The 17,486-nt window shown below is 44.3% G+C and overlaps 1 protein-coding gene across 4 annotated transcripts in view; it reads left to right on the plus strand.

Moving 5' to 3' along the window:
* The window catches only part of AMMECR1L (AMMECR1 like), a 52,577-nt gene that overhangs the window by 27,038 nt on the left and 8,053 nt on the right, over window positions 1–17,486 (plus strand). For 3 of the 4 annotated variants that reach the window (XM_029615845.1, XM_029615843.1, XM_029615844.1), the window contains one exon: window positions 17,299–17,389. In XM_029615845.1, the coding sequence (XP_029471705.1) occupies window positions 17,299–17,389 (91 nt within the window). Of the gene's footprint in view, window positions 1–17,298; window positions 17,452–17,486 lie in introns of all 4 variants that reach the window. The other variant, XM_029615846.1, reaches the window with a different exon arrangement.

Here is a 17,486-nt window from a genome sequence, read left to right on the forward strand (position 1 = left end):
TCCATTACCATTTAGATGTTCAGGCTCCAGGAGAATTGACCTTTGGCGAAAGTGTGAGAGGGTTATTTCGCGGACCCGCCCAGTGTAGGGGTACTTTGTTACATCCCAACTTGTCTGGACTGATCTGGGGTACAACAGGAAGGAAAATTTGGTTCTTACCTGCTAATTTTCGTTCCTGAAGTACCCCAGATCAGTCCAGAGACCAAGCCGCTTAATGTTCTCAAGACTATTATGGCAAGTTCGTGTTTTGGCATGCTTACTAGGAAGAACTGTCAGCATGTGTATATACAGAACCTAAAGAAGTTTGCCAGGTTGTGGTTAGTCCCTTGGGTTGATTTGTGTTTTTACTGTTTGGGTTTGGTGTTCACACTTATTTAGGGGGTTGTTGAGTTATTGTTACTCTCTAGATGGCTTGGGTACAGGTCAATACTGAGGGACTGCAGGTGGCACTCTCTGTTATGTAGCAGTACCTCAAAGGTTTTAGTTCTCTACCTCCATCTGCTGAAAGGGGATGCAAAACCCACTTGTCTGGACTGATCTGTGGTACTTCAGGAATGAAAATTAGCAGGTAAGAACCAATTTTCCCATAGTGACAAAAGTCACTAAACTGCCTCTTGTTTTCTCATACACTTTTACTGAATTTTAATGTACATAGCACATATGCAGTCAGCTAAAAGTTAAAAACAGCTACTGAAGCAGAGAGCACCTGTTCCTCTATTGTTCAACACATCAGGCTAAATAATTGACAAATTTGCATGCTTGGAGAAGCTGCCACATTTGGATAAGTTTATAGCATAGACTGTTTGGGGTTAACAGAAAGTCCGCTGAGGCACGCACACAGTATTGGGAGGAGACCAGTAGCTGCCTGTAGTGCGTGATTTGCCTTTAATCCTTTGACTTTCTGTTTGTGGATAGCTGTCTTTGTGTGTAAAATTATTATTGATGCTGGAATGTAATCTTACTGATTACATTTAAATTAATTTTTTTTTTTGTTTTTATTAAAGAATTTCTGCAACTAAATTCTTAAGTAAACCAGAATCATAATAATTATCGTTCCTTCCACCCATCCTAACCCCTTCCACCAAAAAATAAAGTCAAAACGGGAAAGGAAGAACAATCTAAGGCATTTGTGCAGGCCACTCTTTAGAGGTTGTATAACTATTATACCAAGTTTCAAAGAGGTTCTAAGTATTGCAAAAGGTATCCAGCCTCTACTTCCTCCTTTTTTAATTGTATCACGAAGTAAGGATTAAATCTTCATGAAGTGTAAATTGCAATGCACCCCATAACATTCTCACTAAACCTAGCCATGCACAATCTCACTGATTTCAAAAGATTTCTACTCTGAGTTCAGAATGGGGAAAAATTGCATTTACTAAGCTTTCTGTTTTGGAGAAGAAATTCAGAGCTGACAGCAAATTAAAGTGAAATGTAGATTGATGTGTGATCTTTGCTCCTAAAAGTGAATCTGATTACTTTTCCAAATAGTAATGCTTTACCACTATAGTGACTGTGACTCCCATACTTCAAAGACTCAAGATCAGTCTACATTTACATTCTCACATTAAAGAAGAGGTAACCTTTTGAATAGGGCTTGAAATTCAGATATAATATTTGTTATAGGCTTTACCACCAATGGTGTTTAGAGCGTGATACAACAATAGCATTAAACCACATTATAATATAAATCATAAAATATGTTAAGAACTCTCCTCCCCATCTAAATATAATATAAATCCTAGCATTCATTTAAAAATCAAGATTCACATCCTAGCCGCCCAGCCTCTGATATCCATATGGAGCATATTTGTTAGCTTAATGAAATACAACTTCTCTCTATGGCTTTATCAGCTGAATATTTCCCATAGCTGCATATGCCATTTTTTCCTTTCATACTAGATCTAAAAGTTCAAATTCTATAGGGTTCTAATCTTTGCATAAAATCTTTCAACTCATCCTGTTCCGCATATGTATACACAAATAGCCATGTTGTCCCTTTTAAAAGTTGCATAATTTTGTATTAATCATAGGTATTTGAGCAGAGTTTTCTACAGGCATGGAGTGGCACAGGAACATGCTCTATTCCTTGTTCTTGTTAGCCTAGCCTAGCCTCTCTTACTTAGGAGACTACAAGAAATGCCTCAGTAGCTGACCTTAGCTACACACATGCTCCTGAAAGTACCTTGGTCCCTGTCTGGATAAAGTTTTAAACGTGAAAGTTAATTCTTTAAATCGAATTCAGTAGTTTACCAGTAGCCCATAGAGAGATTTTAGAGTGGAACTAATATGTTCCCTATACTTGCTTCCCGTCACTGCTCTGGCTACAATATTTTGGATCAACTGGAGTTTTTTTTTAAAGGACTTTAAATGGCAAGCCATAGTATAAACTATTGCAATGATCTGGTTGTGATAAAATTAAAGCCCAATCTAATCTATATAAACTTATTTGATTTAGGAAAGGGTGCATCTGATGGCTAGCCCACAGATGAAAAATGATTTCCTTAGGGATTAAACTAATATGTTAGACACATATCCAGCATTCTCTGAGGACAAGCAAGATGGCAGTCCACATAAGTAGGTGATGAGATCTGATGAAGCCTGGTCTGGAATTTTTATGTCACAGTCTCTAGAACTTTGACTGTGCTCTATGGGGCATGTGTAGTATCCCGTGACACCATATGTCTGCATCGGAGCGCTTCAGTCTCATCTTTTGTAGAGCCCATCAGTCATGGTTCTTCACTCCTGCTTTCTTGGTTTTCTTTTTATACCAGAAGTGGCAGGAATCATTTAGCTCGAGTTTATTTTCTCCTGTTTAATTCTCTTTAGGGATGTAATTTGGTTGTTTTGTAAGTTTATCATCTGTTGTCATGCCTATGGTGGTGCATTGGTTCTAGTGTATTGAGGAGCATCGACCACCAGAAGTCATGGAGACCTTCAATTTTGCTTTTTTATTTTTTTATATTCTACTTTTCACAGTGCTTCAAAGTGGATTACATTCAGGTATTGTAGGTACTTTTATTTTTCATCCAGTCACGGAGAAGCATGGCAACAGCTTCAAGTGATGCCCCAGGTATGACAGAGTAATGTCTACCATGGATCCCCATGATAGGTATGTCCTGTGCCTGGGGACCTCACACGATGTCCTGGAAGGGTACCAGTCTCGAATAGAGCTTGTGGAAAAGCACTTCAGCCTCTATAAGACCCACCCTTTGAAATCAGCATCAGAGGCATCAGCACCAGTGGCCCCAGGAGCTGCACTGGACATTGGTGATGCACTGATCCATCTCAACATTAAGCATTGGAATGGACCATGGAGACAGACTGTCATCTGCTTTCTCCCATCCGAAGAAGGTGAAAGATTCAGCCTCTTCATTTCCAACATTAAGGAGTTCTGATGCTGAGTATTTGGCAAAGCATTAGCACCATTCTCTGTTGTTCCATAATACTGGGAGCGGGGACATTCTGGCTGCGACTGTGAATCCCCCGTAGCATTTTCATCGAGAGGAGAGATTATCCTCAATGCATTCCTGGGAATCACGACAGTCTCCAGGGACCCAGGTGTCTGCCATCAGTACATCTCTAGCTTCCTAGGAAGACCACCCCTTCTGCTTCCCAGTCAGTTGGCATTGGCAATTTTCAAAGAGGACCTGATAAGATCCAGTGGGCATGGGACAAGGTGATGTGGAGCATCGGTTCCCTAACATTGGTGTTGATGCAAACTGATACTGGAATCCTTTCAGCTGCCCAACAGCCTCATACTAATATCAATTCCCAGAGGGGAATCAATATTGATGTCAGTGGCACCAATGGTGATCTCCAACTGATAAGGGGAGGAAGCTTCCCTGAGGTACATGAGTTCTCGGGTTATAGGCTCCAACAGACAAGCACTCCCCTCCCTAAAGCCTTGTCTGTAGGGCAGGCAATATCTGGGTCTTCGGCCCCCAGTGTACCAGCCAGGTTTAGACTTGAAGTACTCCTGGTGCTGTGGTTATAGATCTAGAGATATCTCTGAAGGAGAGAAATTGACAGGTCTCCCCTCTGACCTTTCTCAACCACTAGAAAGAAGGGAGCTTCCACCAGAACACCTGTCCTTCGCTGGTTTTGTATAGAGAATGGCAGAGGCAATTCCATTTCCTTTGCAGAGGAAGAATTATTATTATTATTATTATTGTTATCATTATACCAGAAACAAGATGCTAGACATCCCCCAGTTTGTGCAACCTCATAGGAGATTGCAGTAGTCCCAGAACATTAGATTTTTCAGGAGGTCCAGATGAGGAGGTGTTAAAACCCCTTCTCTGTAATTCCTGTTGTTAAGAGGGCAGAGACGATTTATCTTATCCAAAAGCCTTCTGGATTCGAGAACAGGCAGCTACTGCACCAGTCTTTGGTGGTCAAATCCATTTCTCCAAGCCCCTGTGGAAGGATTCCAGAACTTTGAATATTCGTGGGAGAAAGGTGTTTCAGGGAACTATGCTGAATGCAAACATAGCTTCTTACTAGCTATGTATGGGGGTCCTGCTGAAGCAGATGGTAGAACAACTTCCTTAAAATCAGTGCGGCAAACTCCAGTCACTGGTAGCTAAAGGAAGGGAGTATGGGAAACGCATGGTCAGCTTGATATTTGATATTTTCAAAATGGCATTGAGAGTCGCTTCCATGGTGACTGGCACCCATAGACTCACCTGGCTGCGGCCCTCAGACCACCGACCTTAGGTTCAGGAAACCCCCACTAATGTGCCCTGCTCCGGAGAGAATCTCTTCAGAGATAGAGTGAAGGAAGTGGTGGCATAGATAAGAGAACAATGTGCGATGCTTCAGCACTCTCCACAGCCATGCTAGACCCTCCCTCCTCTGTTAGGAGGTACCTAAATATGGAGCCAAGAAGAAACTTCTTCCAATTAAGGAGGTCTTTTCCTCCATCCCATCGGTCCCATGTACAACAGACCCCCTTAACTCGTTTGAGGCGGCTTTGAATGTACAGGATGGGACAGGATTTTGACTAGATCACAGAGAGGATGGCCCAGATCCTGGTACCCATGCCAGAGTATCTCCCTGTCAAAAGCAGGATGAGGTTTTGGCAGGCTGTTGGCCCAGTGGAACTTCACACTTATGGGTCCTCAGCATAATAAGAAAAGATTACATCTATTGGGCTTCTTTCCAAATTGGCCTCTGGACTGTGTTTGGGGGAAGTCTACACATCAGGAATTGCTACAGAAGGAGCTTTCCTCCCTCTTGGAGACCTGCCACCGGCGCCCTCGAACTGGCAGCCCACCCACCACCTTTGGGCGCCCTGCGGCACTTCTCCATCGCCATGGGAACAGAAGAGAAGAAAGAAATATCACCTGAAACTGAAAAAGGAAAAAAAACAGAACTGCAATGTGAGGGAGAGACCCGATCGGAAGCCCCCCCCCCCCCCCCCGACGTCACCAGGGGCAGCTCCGACCGTTGAAAGGCTCCCTGCCACCAGGCGCTGCGCGCCATGCGTTGTGCGCCGAAGGGGCGCAACAAAGGGGCCCTTCCCTTTGTGCACCCCTTAGTGCAACCTGTAGTGCTAATTCCAGTTAATATCTTTGCAATTGAATATCTCTCCTTTGTTTAATATACTTCCTGTTATCCCTTTTTGCACAATTGTTAAAAATCCTGCATTTTGAGCTTTTGTAAACCGTTGTGATGGCTTTACAGAATGACGGTATATAAAACTCATTAAATAAATAAATAAATAAATAAACAATGCAGTTGAGCCGGTTCCACCAAGGAAAGAAGGCGGGGATTCTTTTCCAAGTACTTCCTGATGTGAAAGAAAACAGGACGATACCATCCCATCTTAGACTTAAGGGCCTTGAACAAGTTTCTGAAAAAAAAAGATGATTTTCCTGTGCACCTTAATAACCTTTTTTTCCAAAAAGGGATTGGTTATGCTCTCTTGATTTCAAGGATACATATATTCACATAGAGATATTTCCAAGTCAGAAAATATCTCATTTGTAATAGGGATCATCATCTCCAGTATCGCATGTTGCCTTTTGGCCTAGTGACTGCCTCATGTTTCTTCACAAAATAATTTGTGGTGGTGGTGGCACATCTCTGCAAACTAGGGGTGCACATATTCTCCTGCCTGGATGTTTGGCTGATGAAGAGCACATCTCAGGCAAGTGTCACAGAATCAGTGTGCAGAACCATCCGACGTTGGAGTTGCTGGGGTTCGTCTTCAACTACTCCTAGTCCCACTTGAGCCCATCATCTCAATTGGAGTTTATCGGAGCGCCACTAGACATGACTTAGGAAAAAGCTTTCCTTCCACAACAGAAGGCTATCATTTTGATATCTGCAGTGAAAAGGATCAAGTGAGTCAGCTGTTATCAGGATGGGAACTTTTGGGGTTGTTAGACTTCGTGGCATCAACAGTTCCTTGGCATGGCTCCATATGAGGAGAGCCAATGGACCATCAGTGGCTCCAAGCCACTCAGAAATTCGGAGACATCTGCATCATGCAGTCGTGGAAGGACTCCCTGGCCTGGTAGCAAATCAATTCCAATCTAACCAAAGGCATAACATTTCAAATTGTCCTTCTACAGATACATCAAATATTTAGTATTTAATTTAGTATTTTTAAACATTTTGATTTATGCTTTAACATTTACATCAAGCAATACACTTGAGTAACAATCTAGCAGTGTAAAGAAAACAATATGCTGAAATTCCATTACACAAAACCTCAAATAATTAAATACTGCACTCCCAGTCCACAATTAAAGAAGGGGGATTCCAAAAGATGACCATGTCAGATTTCCACAATGCTCTGCCAAGGCACAAACCCAGAAAGAGCAATTCACCATGGTTCCTTTTCAGATGACTCAGTCAGCGGGGATCTCAGATTTTTCTTAACATCAAGGTGCACAGTTAGTTAAGGAGGCTCAAAGAACACATATATATTGTTTTGATATTTAACGATACATTTACATGGATACTTTAAGAAAAAGAGAGCTCCAGACTGCAAAACAGCTGACTGCATTATCAAAAACTGTCTGCATCTCTTTTGGGTACTCTTGGAAACATCAGGGAATATACATACATTATAATGTAGAAAAGAAATCTTTTTCATTTTAAGAAAAAGCCTTAATAGCCATTCCCTATCCAAGTGCGAAACTAAAGTGACCAGTAAAGTAGCTAATGCAGTAGATTCCCCTTCAGTTTTCTCAAAAAAAAAATCTGTCAAATTCAAAAGGTCTGCATCTTGTTGCACATTTAAGCTTGATTCTCTGATTCCTTCTTATACTGAGGCACATACTAAACCCTTAAACATAGGAGGAACATTTTGCTCAGGAATCTTCAAACATTCTTTCAGATATCTTTTAAACAATTTAACTGGAGACACCAAATGGAGCATAGGAAAATGAATTAGCTTTAAATTGCAGCATCTGAAATAATGGCCGAGTTATCCTTGACCACAGAAACCCCCCCCCCCCCCCCCAAGTTCTTTTGTTCGGTTACAGAATTCTCAGCCTGCTCCAGCTGAGCCTTAATTCTGTTAACCTCAGATTCCTGTGCTAGTGCCATAACCATTGCCTGGCCAATGTTCACAGAAAGATTTTGCATTTGGACTGAAAGGAGTAGCCCATATTAGTTAAAGCCTCCCAAATATTTTTCAAAGTAATCTGTCTAGGAAGCTGCAAAGTGAACAGTTCAACCCGGAAAGAAGCCTTAATCAGAAAACCTGGACTAATCCTACTTGAGCCTCTGCTTCCCATGGCTGTTCCTTGATGCTGAGCTGATCCCACAGGCTGTATACCCACCGCTACACTGGTCGTACCATGATCTGGAGCAGAGATGGGGCAAAGACAGCTGAAGATGTGCCCTTCTCCCCCCCCCCCCCCCCCCTTTCTCCCTCCAGTCCCTCCTGAAATGCCTGCATCATCTGTAAGTGGCGGAGCAGCCAAAACCCCTGATGAAACATCTCTTGTTGGCTGGAGCGGGGCTGCCCTATCCTTGGGGCTCAACGTTGTATCTGTACCAGGATTAATCGAAGGTCCTCCTGTATCTTCCGAAGGCTCTAATGGCATCTCTTCGAGGCTTCCTCCCAGGCCATCCAGCTGAGCAAGGAAACGATCCATGGGACCAGTGACAGGGGAACTCACGGGTTCGGAAGGGAGAACCGATGCTTTATCTTTGCGTTTGACAATAAGAGTAAGAAAATCAAAGCACTAGCTAGAGGAGCAATACTCAGTGTTGCCATCTTGGAACCTGCCAATTATTTACTAATTTTAACTTGATAGCCCGCATTTACAAAATACAAGCCTAAGCAGGTTACAGTTAAATTATATAAAAATGTATGCATGGTAAATAGCATGGTATACCCTCTTCACTCCCATGCTATTTTCCTTATGCTTTTTAACACCAAATACTTAACACCTGCTTCTGACCAGGTGTTAAATTTTGTGTGCGCGCACTGCCTGTCAAAATCCTCTGAGTTAACCAGCCTGAAGTGAAAAGTCATCTCTCCCCCCCCCCCCCCCCAACCCTTCTCATAAAGAATATGCCTATTCCTCCCAAGCATCACATTTTCCCCCCCAGGGCACCACCCCTCCCCCCCCCCCTCCCCACAGCAATGACATATCCCTCGCTGGTAGCCACCCGATGATATGTGGTGGTGAAATGGTGCTGGACAGTGTCATAGGATAGAGGAACCCCTGTAGAGGAGCTCTGCACTCAAGAACTTTGCGCAAGAAAATCTTCATCAGATTAACTTCCTGGTGCTAAAGGTGGTTCAGTACACTCTGAAGGCTTTCAGAGATTGGTTGACTAACAAATTAGTCAGTTCTGATGATTTACATCAACAATCGAGGAATTGGCTTGTGCCTCCTGTGGCAGGAGACTGTCCAAATGTGGGAATGGGCCATTGCTCAGAGCCACGTATCTGGCAGATGAGGAAAATGTTCCTTCAAATTGAGTCGGGTCCTGGAATCCCACAAATAGTCCCTGGTCTTGGGGGCAGCAAACAAGTAATTCCACAAGTGGGGCAATCCCCTAGAACAGGAAGGTCCCACTTTTCTGTTCTAGGAAAGGAACTCAAAGCAAACTAGCACCAGATGATTGGAGTGAAGGCCAGAATGGGTTTAGCAAAGGAAATTCTTGATCGTTGCAAAAACTTTGTTGAAGCTGAGAGAAGACCAGAGAAACATGGTACAGAGAAGGGCAACCAAAATGATAAAGGGGATGGAACAGCTCCCCTATGAGGAAAGGCTGAAGAGGTTAGGGCTTTTCAGCTTGGAGAAGAGTCGGCTGAGGGGGGATATGATAGAGGTCTTTAAGATCATGAGAGGTCTTGAATTAGTAGATGTGAATCGGTTATTTACACTTTCAAATAATAGAAGGACTAGGGAGCATTCCATAAATTAGCAAGTAGCACATTTAAGACTAATTGGAGAAAATTCTTTTTCACTCAACGCACAATAAAGCTCTGAAATTTGTTGCCAGAGAATGTGGTTAGTACAGTTAGTGTAGCTAGGTTCAAAAAAGGTTTGGATAAGTTCTTGGAGGAGAAGTCCATAAACTGCTATTAATCAAGTTTACTTAGGGAATAGCCACTGCTATTAATTGCATCAGAAGTATGGGATCTTCTTAGTGTTTGGGTAATTGCCAGGTTCTTGTGGCCTGGTTCGGCCTCTGTTGGAAACAGGATGCTGGGCTTGATGACCCTTGGTCTGACCCAGCATGGCAATTTCTTATGTTCTTAAACATGATTCTCATAGGCCTCTTTTGGCCAAGATAGATTCGGTTCTGTCCTGAGAGACATGTCCATCAAGGATCCGATCGGATTGGGGAATTCCACTAACAGTCATCACGCAGGATCTGGTATGGTTGGACCATCCCATTGTCAGGTCATTGGATCTCAAAGCCTGGATTTTGACAGGGTAATCCTATAACCCCTGGAGTATATCTCTCATGTTCTGGCTTCAAGAAAGGATTCCATGAGGAGGTCCTATGGGCTATAAAGGAAAAGGGTTGCCTTGGTTTTGAGCAGAAGGCCTCAGAACCTTTCTCCTGCTCGATACAAACACTGCTTAATTACCTTCTCCATTTGTCTGAGTCGGGTCTCAAGACCAACTCACTAAGAGTGCATCACAGTGCATTTGTCACCTATACCAGCATGTAGAGTGTAGATCCATCTCTGAGCAGCCTTCGGTGGTCTGATTCATGAGAGGCCCGATTCACTGGTTAATTAAGTGAAAAATAATAATTTGAAGCCTCCAGTAGGCCTCCTGCTGTATCTTGGGACCTCAACATTGTGCTGACCCAGCTGATAAAAGCTCTTTTTGAGCCTCTGTGGTTCGAAGTACCTGATCTGGAAGGGCATATTTTTGGTGGTGGTAACTTCGGCACACAGGTTAGTGAGCTCCAGGTTCTAATAACCTGTTCAGCTTATACTAAGATTTACCATGATAAGGCGGTTCTGCACATTCATCCTAAGGTGGTTCAGAATTCCATTTTTAACCGGTCGGTCATCTTTCCAACATTCTTTCCCAGGCTCCATGTCCACCAAGGTGAGCAAGCACTGCACAGTTTGGACAATAAAAGAGTGAACTGAAGCCCATAGAGAGTCCAGCCAGCTTTTTGTTTCTTTTGACACCACTAAACTGGGCATTGCCATTGCCAAACACATTTTATCTAATTGGCTAGCAGATTGCATCTCCTTCTGTTATGCCCAAGTGGGCCTGAATCTGGTGAACCATATCAAGGCTTATCATGTCAGAGCCATGGCGCTCCATGGATGAGATTTGCAAAGCTATGACATGGAGTTCTCTGCACACATTTTCATAACACTGTTATTTGGACAGGGACTCCTGATGCAACAGTAGATTTGGCTAGTCTGTCCTGTGGACACTCTTTGAAGTATAAAACCCAAGTCCATCCCTCCTAATGCACATTGTTTTAGTTCCACGCTGTCCTTATTCAAGAAAGTATAAAGAAAAAAGACTAGTTGCCACTCAGAACAGTTATTGTTGTGCTCATTGGCACTGTTTTGGTTCCTTTTTCTTCAATTTGGGCAGTCTATAGTTCTGAATTCCTCGCTGCTATCTTGCTTTTTGTGAGAGAAATCAAAGTTGCTTACCTGTAATACATGTTCTCTGGGAGCAGCAGGATGTCAGTCCTCATGAAATCCGTCCATCTTCCCTTGGAGTTGGCTTCTCCAAATATAAGTTAAGAAATTAGTCTGAAGGGGCCGTTGCGTGGACGCATGGTATCACAGCATGCTGTTTATGCCCAGTCAGGGCAGTCAAAGTTTTAGAAAATTTGACTCATGCATTCTGTGCCGTGCTTCATTCGATGATGTAACTCACTTATTAGGACTGACATCCTGCTTTCCTTGAATACCTGTTACAGAGAAGCAACTCTGCCTTACTTCTTGGTCAATCACTGGGATCACTATGATCTGCAAAGTGACTGGTAGATTTGATTGACAGTTTTTTTTTTCTAGGTTTAAAGCTAGTCTGTTTTTAATCATTCACTCTTGAATATCCTTCAACCCAGTGTATTATCTCTGTGGTAGTTCCTGTATCTACTCCTAGCACAACATGTAATTGCAGATCATCTGCATAAATATAATAATGCAAATTTCTTAGCATCCAGTCAAATGAATCCAGGATAGGTGGGTTATGCATCTATACCAGCAGATGGAGACTGAGCAAACTGCCGTCACAGTATATATACCCCTGCAGTGACATCAGCCCGCCAGTATTCATCTCCAGCAGATAGTGGACATGCATCTCCCTATGGGGATTGCTTCATTTTGAGAAAGGAGAATTAAGGAAATAAATTTGCCCTACTCTCCTGCAGTGATACCAAATGGTCCCTCCCCCAGTTGAGAATTCCTGAGGTGATTTCTGTGGTCCCTCAGATGAGTGCCTTGGTCTGGTAACTGGTTTTCAGCTGGCATGTACTAAGCTGCTTAAGCAGCTGTAAGGTGGCGGGTGCAGGAAGCCAAGCGCTGTGGTGACGGCACTTGCCCTCTTCCCCCCACAGCCGGAGACCATCTCTGTACTCAGCCAGGTAAGGCTGAGCTCCAGTAAGTTTAGAAATAATAATAATAATTTATTTATTTTATTTATTTAACACTTTTTTATACCGACCTTCATAGTAATAACCATATCGGATCGGTTTACATAAAACAAGGGTATAACTGAAGCAATAAATAAAAGTAATTAACAAGAGAGGTGAATAAGGCAAAGTTACATTTAACAAGGAGTAAAAACTTGGGAAGCTTAAAAGCTGGAAGAAAGGTAAAGGCAGGAGGTAATTAAAACATTATACAAAAGGAATTTGGGTTAGAGCTTAAGATGCTTTAACCGGTGAGTGCCAGGGTCCTTCGTTCGAAAGGATAGAGGACCTCAATCCTCTACGTCCAGGTGAGAAAAAAGACGACTAATGATTGTCTGGAGGATCATCGAAGGCTTGGTGGAATAGCCACGTCTTGAGTTTTTTCCTGAACGTTATGAGACAGGGTTCTAATCGGAGGCTTGAAGGGATGTTATTCCAAATAGACGGTCCTGCTATTGAAAAAGCTCGGTCTTTGGTCGAGGAAAGGCGTGAGGCTTTGGTTGGGGGGTAATTCAAAGTACCTTTGTGATTATCTCTCATTGGTCAGTTGGAGGAGTGTAGTTTGAAGGGGATTTCAAGGTCGAGTTGGAGTTGATGATGGATGGATTTGTGTATTAGGGTGATTGATTTGTAAAGGATTCTAAAATTTACTGGTAACCAATGTAGGTTTCTGAGGATGGGTGAGATGTGGTCTCCGCGGCTGGTGTTGGTCAGTAATCTCGCTGCAGCATTTTGTATCATCTGCAGTGGTTTAGTGGTCGATTTGGGGAGGCCAAGGAGAAGGGCACTGCAATAGTCTATCTTGGCAAATAGCAACGCTTGGAGGACTGTCCTGAAGTCTTGGAAAAATAGAAGTGGTTTGAGTCGTTTCAGAACCTGGAGTCTGTAAAAGCAGTCTTTGGATGTGGTATTGACCATTTTCTTTAGGTTTAGTCGATTATCCAGAAGTACCCCTAGGTCTCTCACCTGCTTATGGGTGATGTATGCGTTGTGTGGGGATGGTAGGGGAATATTTTCTTCGTTTGCAGAGATGAAGAGGAGCTCCGTCTTCGAGGCATTAAGGACCAAATTTAATCTATTAAGGAGGCTGGTGATAGATATAAGGCAGTTATTCCAGTGGGTAATATAATGTAATGTAATATACAGAGACTTAGGAGACTTTTGTTGCATAGGTCTTCCTCCTTCCCCTGCTCTCTGTGCTCAGTGTGCCATTCCGACTTTTGTTTCACTCCGTGAGAGGTCGAGGGACGTGGGCCTGGCGGGTTGAGCAGCCTGGCGGGTTGAGCAGCCTCTTTAGGGTAGGCCCCGTTCAGAGGCTTTTTCACTGCATGCCGCGTGGCAGGCCGCAACGGCATTTTGTGCACTTTCTCAGGCTTTCCTCTACAGGATTGTCAGTTTGGCGTGTGCATCTAGCTCTGCACTCAGCTTTTAGACACACAGTTGGGCCTTAGTCTGTGCGCCCAAGTTACACGGCACCGTAGTGGCCGCTCGCTTACCTGTGTGCACAGGATGTTCTGTGTGCTTAAGATTTTTAGGGCGCTTATCTTTGGGACGCCTAAACCTTGGAAGCCCAGTTAAGTGCCTAAGTGTTGGGTGCCTAAATTAGAAATAAATAAATAAAAGCTAGACGCATACCTCCGGCCACTGCTCAGCCATAATGGCGCCTAAGCACTTTCCTCTTTGCACTGCCTGTCATATTAGGGCATCTCAGCGAAGAGTGCCTGCTAACTTGTGCCAGCGCAGTTTGAAGGCTCAGGGAGATTTATCTTCCTCTGATTTTACTGAACCTGGTTCTTCCCAGCCAGTTGTGGGTATGGGTAAAGACAACTCAGGTGGGGCGCTTGAATTTGGACCTCCCCTAACTAGTTCTCAGCAGGGGACAGTAGCTCGGTGAGTACGCCTCAGGTGCCTCCTGGTTTGAATACTTCTACTTTTTCATGGGTAGAATTTTTCCAAGGGTTGCATTCTTTCTTCAGGTCCAGTCTTCAACCCTGCCCAATGCTCCCAGAGCAGACACACAGGTAGGATCCTTGCCTGGAACTTCTGTTAAGCGCTGGAGTATTCCTAGAGTGGCAGTGGGACTTCTGGATAGAGATCCGGATGGCACGGATCATGGTGCCGATCCTGACCGTCCCTGAGGGTGGTGAAATTCCTCCAGGATTAGAACCATATAGAACTATGCTATGGTTCTTTCATAGAGGTGAACTGCCAGCTCTGCTCTCCCAGACCTGGGTAATGCTTGGGGTCCCTGGGGTAGATTCCAGGTCTGAGCCAAAGAGAAATCCCATCTTGGTTTCCTTGCATAAAGCCTTTTGTTTTTTTCCCCATGATGGAGGCCATTCAAGAATTGATTGATCTTGAGTGGGGCGCCCGAGAGGCTGATTTCAAAGGGAGCTGGGTTCTGGAAGGGCCTGTACCTTCTGGATCCAGTGGTAAGAGAGCTCTTACATTTTCCGCAGGTAGATGCACTTATAAGTGTGCAGTCTCCTTGGAAGGAGGAGTGGACTTGAAGGATGCTCATGATAAAAAGTTTGAATCTATCCTTAAGCAAGCATTTGAAGCAGTGGCAATGATCTTGCAAATCGCTTCTTGTTGTTCTTTGGTGGCTCGCTCTTGTTTGCTTCTCTCCCAGGAGGTTGATGACTCTGGGGTAAGCTCCAGGGCAGTTATGGAACCAGCTGCTGCCTTCTTGGCAGATGCAGGCTGAGACTTGGTCCGCACTTCAGCCAGAGGGGTGGCTTCCATAGAAGCAGCCAGGCGTCCGTTATGGATGAGAAATTGGTCAGCCAATGTGACCTCCAAGGCTAACCGTACCAAATTGCCCTTTAAAGGTTCGCTTTATTTGGGAGCAAGTTGGAGGAACTGGCCAGTAAGCGGGGGTGAATCTCTGGTTCCTCATTTGCTGGAGGATAAAAAGCAGACATAGTGCTCCTTTAACATGAGAGGCAGTGCCTGAAGATCCAGGTGTTTTCGACCCTATAGAGGAGCGACCTTTCAGAGGAGTCACCCTTTCGGCAGGTCTCAGTCCTTTCGTCCCAGACAACCTAGAAAGGGGCACAGGCTCCCGAACCTCCCAATGAAGGTTTGCTGACCCACCCTCAGGAACAGGAGATAGGGGAATGTGTCTCTCTTTTTTATCGGAGGTGGATTGAAATCACAATGGGTCCTAGAAGTGATGCGAGAAAGATATGCGATAGTTTTGCAGTGTTCCTCGGGATATGTTCATTTAGTCTCCCCACAGAAAAAGGGGGCAATGGAGAGTACATTGACTAGGCTTCTCAGTCTGAGGGCTGTGGTCTCAGTACCCACATCTCAAGAAAATACGGGGCGATATTCCATTTATTTCGTTGTGCCAAAAAAGGAGAATCCTTTTGTCCCATCCTGGACCTCAAAGGTGAAACATTTTCGCATGAAAATCTTGTGCTCTGTTACAATGGCCGTGCGGTCAGGGGAGTTTCTGACCTCTCTGGATATGTTCGAAGCGTATCTTCACTTTAAAGTTTTCTGTGATTCGCAGTTCTGGGGCGCCACTTTCAGTTTCAGGCACTGCCCTTTGGTCTGGCAGGTAATGGGTGTAGTTGCAACAGAGTTGAGAGGATGGAATCCTAGTGCACGCGTAATTGGACGACTGGCTGATTCGAACCAAGTCGCCAGAAGAGAACCGCCTGGTGACTCACAAGGTGATTTCCCTGTTGCAGGAGCTTGGCTGGGTGGTGAACCTGGCCAAGAGCAGTCTTCAACCTGCTCAGTCACTGGAATACCTCTGGGTTTGGTTCCACCCGAAGCTGGGCAAGGTGTTCCTGCCAGAAGCTTGAATTCAGAAGTTGCTAGCTCAACTCCGTCTGTTGTTGAACACTCTGCGCCTGACCTTATGGTCCTTACCTGCAGGTACTTGTCTTAAGGGCGGCAACCCTGGAAATGGTACCATGAGCAAGGGAGCATTATGCATCCTCTTCAGCGCTCCCTGCTGTCTCAGTGGAACCATAGTCTCTGGACTACTCGATTTGCCTCCACTTGCCGATGGAGGTCTCCCAACTGCAGGCGGATCATCTACGAAAGGGAGTTTCCCTAACCCCACTGGACTGACCAGTACTGACAACGGATTCGAGTCTCCTTGGTTGGGGACTCACTGTTAGGAGCTGACAGCACAAGGGTGCTGTGGATCTTCTATACTGTTCTCTTTCTTCTCTGACTTGTACACGCAAGAAATAGGCGAGCAGAAAAAAGATGTGCAGATATACCGTCATGCCGGAGAAATCCTTCCCCGACACTGGCTGTGACAGTTGTGAGTAAACTTTACCCCAGCTCTGAGCTGGAGTTAAATTCCAGCGTTAAAAAAAATAATGCGTTAGACCGTGGGGATCTGTACGCAACTCCCTGCATAGGAGAGTAATGGCTAATGACCTCATTTACCTTGGATTTACACGTGAGGGTGTAATGCTTTTGGGCACGGTTACAAATGCAGGTTTGCTATGCGTAAAAATCCTTGCTGCATCGGCTGTTAGTTTTGCATGCAGGAAATGCGCATTGAAGAGGAGGCGGAACTCACAGCGCACCTTATTACATTGGCTTGTTATGTTGTAAGCCATTTGGGAACAGGGAAATCTGCTTTGAAGTGTCTGAAAGACAGAATGTAACTCAAATAAATGTATTGGGGAAGAAACCTCATGGAGAGAGAGAGAGAATCTGTGTAACTGGGTGGGTGAGTGCAGGAGTGGCAACACAGCCTTGGAAATAAAGAGGACAGACTGGCTCCACTTCCTGTATGCTTGGAATAGCCTTGCTTGGGTCCACCCACACAACTTGACTCTCTTTCAGTATACCATCAATAGCAGCTGAATATCCTCTATTATGACAACAGATCTTCACAAAAATCCAGAATTTGGCCATTATTGTTAATTGGGGATCCAAACCTTCAGGAATGAATCCATCACTTTAGTCTTTTGCAACTTGTGCCATAATCTCTTGATTTAGTCTTCTGTATTTGACCCTAAGCCATCATCTAATCTCACTCTCTTGCATAATGTGTGTGATGTCTGTGAGTTCCTCTGTCTTTATTATTTGTGATTCATGTGTGAAGCTTTTTCTCCTTGCCTCCCCTCCCCACCCCCCCAGGGCATGTTTGGGGTGCTGTGGGAATGCCTCCCTCTCTGATCATTTGGATACGTAATTCTTTCTCTCGCTTGTCATCTTGTGCAGGTGGGAATTCATGGAATTCGCATTGAGTTTATAAATGAAAAGGGTGTGAAACGCACAGCTACGTATCTACCTGAGGTTGCTAAGGAACAAGGTAGGAGTATGAGAAGCTGAGAGGGAAGAGACTGGGGGTTGACTTGCCCTCAGATGATTCAGGTATCTATGAACAAGGAATGCTTAGTACAAACTGC

The sequence above is a fragment of the Rhinatrema bivittatum genome, chromosome 9, assembly GCF_901001135.1.
Source record: "Rhinatrema bivittatum chromosome 9, aRhiBiv1.1, whole genome shotgun sequence".
Taxonomy (NCBI): Eukaryota; Metazoa; Chordata; class Amphibia; order Gymnophiona; family Rhinatrematidae; genus Rhinatrema; species Rhinatrema bivittatum.